This window comes from Zootoca vivipara, chromosome 13 (genome assembly GCF_963506605.1).
Source record: "Zootoca vivipara chromosome 13, rZooViv1.1, whole genome shotgun sequence".
In the NCBI taxonomy this organism is placed as follows: Eukaryota; Metazoa; Chordata; class Lepidosauria; order Squamata; family Lacertidae; genus Zootoca; species Zootoca vivipara.
In genome coordinates this window covers 46002678-46013219 of record NC_083288.1, presented here as the reverse complement: position 1 = coordinate 46013219, position 10542 = coordinate 46002678, and the positions used below count along the sequence as shown (strand labels likewise).

The 10542-nt window shown below is 39.8% G+C and overlaps 1 protein-coding gene across 1 annotated transcript; it reads right to left on the bottom strand.

The window, feature by feature from the left end:
- Positions 1–9172: 9172 nt before the first annotated feature.
- On the bottom strand, positions 9173–10075 carry LOC118095671 (vomeronasal type-2 receptor 26-like). Its single transcript, XM_035136910.2, has one exon. The coding sequence runs from the start codon at positions 10073–10075 to the stop codon at positions 9173–9175; it is 903 nt and encodes a 300-aa protein (XP_034992801.2).
- Positions 10076–10542: the final 467 nt, after the last annotated feature.

The following is a 10542-nucleotide window of genomic DNA, read 5'->3' as shown; positions in this document are numbered from 1 at the left end:
ATTGTATGGAAAACATATGCTCTACAATTGAACTCCAACTCTTTCACATGTAACATGCAAAGACAATGTAATGAGTCATATATTGTTGAATTGGAAAGGACCCTAAGAGGCCATGTGGGTCATCTAGTACAATCCAATTTCTGCTGAAGTGATATGGTAGTATAGATTTCATTGTTGAGATGCTGCACTGCAAGAGCAAAGAAATGGGACAAAGGAGGCAGACAGGCAATACAGCTCACTAAGATAATGTTGTCAGGAAGACACAATCTTTGTGTAATGGTGTGTGCCAATCCGAACATTTTCTATGGTTGATTTCAGTAGATCATGACATCCGTGAAGTTGGCATAATGTGATGTACAAAAAGAAACCCTTTATTGATACTGGCATTATTCTTAATGTTAAATGGAGCCCAGAAGTCATGACAACACAATACCCACCCACCCAAGAGTGAAGAAGGGGAAAGAGCATCAGCAGGGTCATAGATCCCTCCCAGCACCTTCCCAAGCTGGGGAAGTGCTTAATGGGCACACTCTACCAAAATACTCTCTGGTTTCTGAATGTAAAAGGAATCAATGGATTCATTCTAGAGCTTCGTGTGCCGTTGCCATATCAAGTTGTGGAAAAAAAGATTACACCATACTTCATAATTCAATACAATTTGTTCTCCAAGATAGACCCAGAATAAATACCTCATTAAAATATCTGTGCCACACAATTTTGTCCTCTGTAATGGTGAATACTTTCCCTTCAGGAGCATAAGGAGCAATGTTTCCAACTTTAATTCTCTGAAAGGAATTGTTGGGGAAGGTGACCAGGTTTATGATGTCAAATCCACCACTCATTTCCCATTGATCATCAAAGGACATGGTTTCTCCAGCTGAATTGTTAAATGAGATGCCTAGAAGAAACTGGTGGAGCTATTTCAAAAATAAAAGGAAAGAAATCAAAAACAGAATAACAACATGCTGAAGATTTCAGAATGGCAATCCGTTAACGTTTCAGTTTTAGGAAGGAAATGTAAGCACAATTTTTGAAATGAGAAAGATGTTGAATATCTTCATTATTTATCCAAACAGGACAAAAAATAATGTATTCTCAACCTGTAGCAATCGATCACTGAAATAAGAAGAGTTTGTTGAGTAGAAATTACCTGCCAAGGCTGCAGAGACTGAACTTCAACACTGTTACCAACTGCTTTTGATTTATGTTTGGATCTAGCAAAGTCCATGGCATGCAAAGCATGGGCCAAAGTATAAACAGCATTATAGATACTGTAGCTGTGTCCAGACATATGCATTTCAAAAAGACCTGCAGGGAGACTCTCCAACCTCTCCTCTCCAGTACAAGTGTCATCATCCATCACAGGCATACCTGGATCTGGAAATAAACAATCAAATGCTTGCTCCCAGAAATATTGGAGGAAACCATCTCTTTCAGTCCTGGTAGGGTTTATATTCTGAAGAAATTGCCTAAAACCTGGAACCTCTTTTGTGTGAATTGTAAATACAATGGCACCCTGGAACATCTGAAAATCCCATCCTCTTGTAGCACCGATTAATATAAAATCAGTCTGAGTTGTCAGAATCCATACCTTTCCAAGTAATGTGTTTTCCGTATTTCCGGAATCTTGGGAACGCATAAAAGTTTTCAGCCGTAAAATGGTTAAAGAATCCCCATACATTATAATTGTACCAGCTTTATGATCTTGGAAAGATATTTCAATTGCACTGGAATCATAAAACTGGTTTATGTAATCCTCCATGTGAGCTTCTTGTGGGATTCTTTTTGTGAACGCTGAACAGATTCCATGTCTGGAAAACAATGCCTCCAGTATTTTTAGGAATTGCTCTCCACTGTTATCATCCACAACAAAGAGGCCAACCCAGGTCCACCTAAAATGCTGAAGTAACCATATAATTCCCATATACTGAAGTTTTTCATTTGGGACCATGCGGTAAAAGGGAGAAACTTCCATTATTTTGGTCTCATCTATGGCAAATGAGCCATATGTAAGCTGTAATAAAATGTACAGATACTACAGAAATGATGATGATGGTGATGATGATGATGATGATGATGATATATTTATACCTCACCCATCTGACTGGGTGGCTCTCACCAAATATTAAACAGAATAAAACTTCAAAAATTTAAAACTTCCTAAACAGGGCTGCCTTCAGATGTCTTTTAAAAGTCAAAGAGTTGTTAATTGCCTTGCCATCTGATGAGAGGGCATTCCACAGGGCGGGTGCCACTACTGAGAAGGCCCTCTGCCTGGTTCCCTATATCCTCGCAGTGAGGAAACTGCCAGAAGGCCCTCGGTGCTGGACCTCAGTGTCTGGGCAGTTACCCCATTCAGGACCAGGGAGTCCTCCACACCCACCCGCCTCCTGTCCCCCCAAAACAGTACTTCTGTCTTGTCAGGATTCAACCTCAATCTGTTGTTAGCTGCCATCCATCCTCCAACTGCCTCCAGGCACTCACACAGAACCTTCACTGGTTCTGATTTTAAAGTAGAGCTGCGTATCATCCACATACTGATGAACATCCAGCCCAAACCCTCTGATGATCTCTTCCAGCAGCTTCATGTAGATGTCAAAAAGCATGGGGGAGAGGACAGAACCCTGAGGCACACAACATTTGAGAGCCCAGGGGTCTGAACACTCATCCCCCCCACCACTTTCTGAACACGGCCCAGGAGGAAGGAGAACTTAGGAGAAGCCTTTTTATTTTCTTTAGGAGGCTGTTGTTAGGAACTTCTGCATGACAAAATATATTTTTCAAAACATTTTTTGAAGTTGGTGAGAGATAGGATCTTTTTCTGGCTGAACTTTCTCAAGTTATGATTTTTAAAATTATATTTGCAAATACAAATAAATTCTATTTCACCAATTCTTTCTTCTGATCCATAACATTATTCCAGAAAAAAATATTCAGAAAAATATGATATTGTCACCAGGACCAATGCACATATCCTGGGAAACCCAGCCACATGGGCGGGGTATAAATAATAAATTTTTATTACCTGTGGTATCTTAAATCGACCTAAGGTGTCCATCAAATGAAAAGAGGTGTCAGAGCCCAGTCCTCCAATGACAGCTAGTAGGTTTTTCTCTGTGACACATTTGTAGTTTGGGAGAAACCTATGCGAGTTGAAGATCAGATCCAGTGTGGTACGAAAGGTCATCCTTGCATCATAATAGGTGTCAGAGATGTGGAAACCAAGTGTCACATTAGGTAGTATTTTGGGATTCTTGTTGATTTCATTTACAGCAAAGACCAGGGCCAGAGCATGCTGGTAAAACTTGGTAATGACTCTGCCAATAGTATTACTTTCATTAATTCAGAAGAAGAGTATAAAATGCATGAATTATTTATGCTACAAACCTAGTCATACCTGTGCCTAACTGAGTTGAGTTTATTTACAGCAAAAAAACCAATGGAAATAGATGTTGCCAGAACTTGGTCGCCACCCTGACAATAGACAACCCCCCCCCCTAATTCCAATGATATATCTAAAATGCATGAAGCTGTTAAGATATAATCCCACTAATTTATATGAGCACTTGAATCTCACAGGTCTGGGAATATATTTAACATTTGCTCCTGATTCCCCACAGCCAACAACCACCCTTCTTTCCAGCCAAACCTTTACTGTATCTATAATTTGTTATATATAACAGATGGATTAAAAAAATTCTGTAATACACAGTGCCTTGTCATCACCTGAGAAAAATATATTGATATATTTAATCTCTCTTTTCCCAGCACACAAGGAAGACACATAGAGGTTACTTCTTTGAATGTTATATAACGCCCCATAAACAAATATTTACAGCACCCATATTTACTCTAAATCTACAAAATTCATCTGAATTTTGTATCTGAATGGTATCTGAAGAAGTGTGCATGCACACGAAAGCTCATACCAAAATAAAAAAAAACTTAGTTGGTCTTTAAGGTGCTGCTGGAAGGAATTTTTTTTATTTTGTTTCGACTACGTCAGACCAACACGACCCCCTTCCTGTAACTACAAAATTCATGTGATTTAAACAGTTCAGATAAGAGGATCCTTACTGTGGAATGTCAAAGAGGTTCTGAGTAGGATGTTCCTTGAACAAAACTTCATGGAAAAAGTAAAAGAACTGTGAAGTAATTCCACCAATAAGGAGACCACCTGGCTGGTACCATTTATGTGGTATAGGTAGGGGGTCACCTGTGAGACATTTCATGGGACCTACTTTGGGCACAGTGGAAGCCAAAAGAAGAAGAAACAATGTTTTTCCTAACATGCTTTTCTCAAAGCTTCTTTCTACATATAAACTGTCCTGCACCTATCTCCTTACATCTAGCTTATAAAAGGCAATAGGGGGAAAAATGCTTCTTGCTTTAATCCCAACTTCCCATGGCACAGGTATTCATTTATAATCACTTTCAAACTTGCTTACTTACAGTTTTCTCCTACTCTTTTGAACGTCTCTGGAGCTTTGACCACATGAGCAAATGATAGTGTAGTAGATAATTGCATGTCTATGAAGGGAAATTAACATCTTACTGTATAACCCTTTTAGATGTGTTTTTAAATGTGCTCCTGGGAGGGGGAGGGGGTTATTGGTTTGTGCTTTCTTTTTCTTATTGTTATTATGTATTATGTATTTTTCTTTTTATATTGTATTTATATATTTATATGTTGTGAACTGCCCTGAGATCTATGGATGAAGGGTAGTATACAGATTTAATTAACAACAACAGCAACAGGTTTCGTGTGCATGCACACTTAAGCTCATACCAATGACAAACTTAGTTGGTCTCTAAGGTGCTACTGGAAGGAATTTTTTATTTTGATACTGAGTGACACTTTTGGTAGAAAACGTTTTGCTTCTTTTCTCCAATTTCTGACCAGAAGTCTTCTCTGCTCCGTAAACAGATGGGATATTGGACCTTGGTCCACGATGGGAAAGTGAGGCCTAACGGGCATTTTCTGTGGTTCCTAAAGTGTGAAATTTCCTCTCCACAGTAGTGTGCCTGGATATGAACCAATTTTGCTGGGTTTTTGACACATTGGTGTGTGTTTTCAAGACCAATCCTTTTCCTGTGGCTATAGCTTGCTTTATCTGTATTTAATTCTAAATTCTGTTGTAAGCCAATCTGTGCCCTTGCTCATAGCTGCCAAGTTTTCCCTTTTCTTGCGAGGAAGCCTATTCAGCATAATGGAATTTCCCTTAAAAAGGGGGATAACTTGGCAGCTATGCCCTTGCTGAGGCCTGTGCTTTGCAAAGGAACTCTGGACCAGACTAGCAATGCCTCTTGTGCTGCATTTCTCAAGCTTCAGGACTTTAGACAGATGTGTAGGAAAACTCACCTGTCAATCATATGATGTCATAATGAAAGATCTGAAAAATGCTTCTTAAGTAGCAAAAAATAAATCCTAATTAAAGTAGCACAGTGAAAGGAACCAGTTTTCATACAGAGAAAAGTAGAGATGAAAAAAGCAAAACAAATTCTTTAGCATCAAGTGGACCTAAGAAATGAAAGAGTGTAGGGAAAGGAACAGCAACAGTGTGTGTTGAGAGTGTCTCTGGTGTTTAAAGCAAAACACTGAAAGTCCTAAGTTCTGAATACACACATTTGATATGAGTTCTTATAAATATAACCTTAATTTTAGGCTTCATTAAAATGTTGCCATTCCATCACATGATGTGACATTGGAAAATATCATTGCCACTATTTTATATTGCCTTTACTGTTGAAAGAAACCCAGATCCCTAAGTTCAGAATCCAACACACACACCTTAGCTGCCAAGTATCCCGTTTTTCACGGGAAACCCCCGGATTTTAATCCGTTTTGCCGCTGTTCTCTCAAATGGAGAAAAATCCCGGAAATCCCCCGGATTTCCTACCTGCCATGGAGCCTCAATTTTGGGTGCTGCTCTGACCATGTGTGGGCACTGGAAATAGGGCAGAGTGGCACCGGAAGTCACTTCTAGGCATGTCCAGCGACCTTCTTGGTGGTGGCGGCCATCTTGGTGATGTCCACCTCCATGCGGCCACCACCAAGATGGCTGCCGAGCATGCGTAGAAGCGACTTCCGATGCCGCTCTGCCCTATTTCCGGCGCCCACACATGGTCAGAGCGGCCCCAGAAGTTGCTTCTACGCAACTTCCGGGGCCACGCCGCTGCTCATCCCTCATTTTTCAGTGGGAGACACACACACACACAAATTTTATTAGTAATGTGCTGATCTGGCCATCTTTGTTCTTCCCAGTTCTCATTTCCCCATCAGAGTGGTGTTTTGGCCTATCGGGCACATCAGGGTGAACCATGGCCAAAGGGGCCATTGTGTGCATGACATGTTCATATAACCAAGCAGCATGCAGTGAAGGTGGAGGAGTTTCCTTGATGTATGATGACAGCATGCGGTTGGCAGCAGGCTTAGGAGATGAGGGAGTTGAAATCCTGCCATCAATCCACCTCACCACCTTGGCCTCATTGGTTTTGGTTTCTATAGTTGCTATATTTTAATAAATACAACCTGTTGCACATCTTTCTTGTCTGGGGTCTTCTTGGGTGTGTTGACAATGTATATTGCTTCCACATTAGACCATGTCCTTACACACTTTCCAGTGTGGTGTAGCTTAAAAGGGGGTTCGGTGATGCCCTGGGAGACCAGGGGTTTGGCCTCTGCTCAGCCATGAACCCCAACAGTGGCCTTGATCTAGTCAGTGTCACAGACTTACCTAGCTCGCAGCTAGGGGAGAGGAGAACTATGTATACCACTTTAAAGAAGAAAATGTGGGTTATAAATGAAATAAAAGCCACTTTCTCTGATTTTCTCATTCTCTTCCAGTCTCCAACATAGCTGCCAAGTTTTCCCTTTTCTCGCGAGGAAGCCTATTCAGCATAAGGGAAAATCCCTTTAAAAAAGGGATAACTTGGCAGCTATGGTCTGCAAGAGCAGTAGAGAAAGGGTCACCAAAGGCACGAGGAAGCCTCCTAGGCAATTACCTTTCTTTTGCATTTAAAGAATCTTTTCTCTCTTTTTTAAGGGAGCAAGGGTTGTCTGACCTTAAATAGATAATTGCAAGAGATGTTCATGGAGAATCAGCACCCTATGTGCTGTAAAAAGTAAACGTTAAAGGACCCTGGGTGGCTAAGTCCAGTTGAATTCAACTATGGGGTACTGAACACATCTCTACTTTTAGGCCCAGGGTGCTGGCATTTGTCCACAGACAACTTTCTGAGTCATGTGGCCAGATGACTATGCGCTTCTGGTGCAACAGAACACCGTGATGGAAGCCAGAGTGCATGAAAACGCTGTTTACCTTCCTGCCGTAACGGTACCTATTCATCTGCTGTTGCTGGTAATGCTGGGACAAAGCAACAGGAGCTCACCCCGTCACACTGATTCGAACATGGGTATTGTTGTGGTCTAAACCAGAGGCCCTCTTGAGTTTACTGATCGTGAGGTCAGCATATTAGTTATACAACATCAAGAAACTGAAAATAATTGTTCCTGCATTTGAAACCACAAAACATCATCTAGCAACAATTGCATATTTGTTGTCTGATTCCAACAAAATGATGAAATAAATAGTTGCAGTATTTTTAGTGGCAGAACAAAAGCTAATGAATTATTATTATTATTTTAATTGAGGCTAATATGGTAAATTCAAATTTTATTTTTAATAGATATCTAAATTTAATTTAATTTAATTTAATTTAAATTTAAATTAGATAGATATCTAAATTTAATAGATATCTAAATTTTATTTTTAATATATATCTGGATGCTTTAACATGTATTCGTTTTCTTACCCCCTTTTATTTTAATATATATTTTGTTTCATTCTTTTCAACCTTTTTATATTAAGTATATTAGTAGTAGTATTTTGGTATATTTCAACATAAATACGTATTTTGGTCAAAACTATTCTTCAATATTATACCATTGTTTTTATCACTATCATTATGCTTTGGTTGATCTTACCATGGTGGCCAAAAAACAGCAAACAACAACAAACATATATTGACATAGGCGTCTATCCTTAATTTCAGGCTTTATTAATATGTTAGTCATTATATTTCATGTGAAAACAGAAATGCCATTATCACCTTTTTCTAGAGAATATTGCCTTTAGTGTTCTATAGCCCAAATAATCTAAATTCATTATCATTTTTGCATGGATTTCAGCTAATAAGCACATCTTGTATATAATATCCACTAATGTTCACAATTTGCAAGCAATATTTCTTTCTTAATGTAAAAGGATTCTATTTGGAGAACTGCAACAAAAATCTATGAAATTTTCAGATAAAAGCTGCATTTTATTTCTCGGTGTTTAGTAGAGTTTTAATTAGCTGGGTTCACCTAAATGCAAAAACAAAATCCTTATCTCTCCATCCCTAGCTCCTATAGACAATTTGATATAATTTCAGTGATTCCTCTTAGGTCTTGACCAATTTCTCTTACTATTGTTTGGTTGTTAATCCTGTTCTTTTTCATTAATCTTATTTTATCCCTTGCTCACATTGGCTTATTTACAAATAATATTTTTCTAAGATAGGTGGAGGGGTAATTAAACTAAGGGGAAATCATAGGTTTTGGGGGTTTTCCCCTTTGACTCTTTATTTAAGCATTCTTGATAGACTTAAAGATAATCAGAAGTAAAAATCAACATTGGCATTTGTGGGTGGGAGAGATATGGCCTAGCAGGATTAAAGTCTCATGCAGCAGGCGATGTGTGGAGAGTTCAATCCTGCTATCTGGAGAGTGTGGGAATAAAATCCAGTTTCTAGCAAAATTGGCAACTACACCCAAATAAAAAATAGTCAGTGTAACAGCTGATATCTAGGGATTCAATTATGTTTCTTGCATGGTTGTGGCCCTACTGGAGATCCATAGCATAGTTGGGGTAAGTAGCAGTGAGCTCCCCACAAATCAGCTGTTGTGCAAGGACTTACATCCCGCTGTCTGCAGTCAGGTCTCAACCTGCCGCTACCTTGACTTCATATATAAAGAAAGGTGAACGGCTGGCAAGAGTGGTTTAGGGGAAACAGCCTCACAAGTCACACGGGGAGACCAAAGGTTTGTAGCCCCTGTTCTTCTGATTTCTACCTGATATACATGCTCATCACGCAAACCAGTATAATTTGAGAAGAGAGGGCAAATTCCTCAATGTTGTTTCCTCCTCATTATCTGCTCCCTGCTGTTCAGTTCAGGCCTCAGCACAATGATGTAGCACTTAGGGAAAAAGATGCATCCCAGAAGCACAGCACTGGACGTCAAGATGGAGAAGATCTCCACAGCCACCATGCCTTTCCCTCTGGTGCTCAGGTAAGTTGGAACAAAGGACAACCAAACACTGCAAAATGCCAACATGCTGAATGTAATGAATTTTGCTTCATTAAAACTGTCAGGTAACTTGCGGGCAAGGAATGCCACAATGAAGCTGCTGATGGCCAGGAGACCCATGTAGCCCAGGACACAATAGAACATGGTGACAGACCCTTCATTACACTGTACAATGATTTCTTCATTCACTGAATGCATGTCTAAATCAGGGAATGGGGGAAAGGTTGAGAGCCACACCGTGCAAAAACCCATTTGAACAAGTGAACAGGGAACAGCAATTGAATATGACACCTTCTTCCCCATCCATTTCTTCACTCCTGATCCTGGTTTTGTGGCCATGAAAGCTAGAGAAACAATGGTGGTCTTGGCCAACATGCAAGAAACAGCCACTGAGAAAATGATTCCAAACGCTGGTTGTCGGAGAAGGCAGGTCACTTTCCCAGGTTGGCCAAGGAATAACAATGAAGAGAGGAAGCAGAGCAGGAGGGAGACCAGGAGAGTGTTGGTGAGGTCCCGGTTGTTGGCTTTGACAATGGGGGTATCTTTATACTTAATGAAGGTAGCAAACACCAAGGTTGTGATGAAAGAAAAAGAAGCTGAAGCTGAAGCTAAGCCTTTCCCTAAAGGTTCTTCATAAGACAAAAAATGTTTGATTTTCGGGTGGCATTGACTTCTATTCTTGCTTGGGTACCGATCTTCTGGGCATTTGAAACAGTCTTCCATATCTGAAATATGGGTGGGGTGGGGTGGGGGAGATTCAACTTACTGACCATTCATTGAATACAGCAAATCATTTTTACCCTTTGTTATGGCAAGATGACATGACCTACCAGTCTGGTTGGAAATCTTCCCATCTGGACATGGAGCACAATCATAGCAGCAAAACTTCTCACCCTCCTTCCTTTTCTTCTGATGACCAGGGTGGCAAAATGCATTACACACAGAAAGGGTAACCACCTGTCCATATAAATGTTGTTTATTTTATTTTAAAGAATTAGTTATATTGAAAAAATATATATTTCTCACTTACTGATGAAGTATCATAACAATGGAGGCAGCCCTCCAGAACATTCCAATGAAACAAAATCATTTATATATAGGTGCAGGATGTTTGTGCCAGTGTAACTTGTTTGATTTACGGTAATAAGTATTCTTTACCCCCTCTTCCAATGATTTATGGGAAATTCCAA

Bases quoted from the DNA above. Each gene is read 5' to 3' on its own strand.
- LOC118095671 (XM_035136910.2), bottom strand. From the start codon at position 10,075: ATGGAAGACTGTTTCAAATGCCCAGAAGATCGGTACCCAAGCAAGAAT.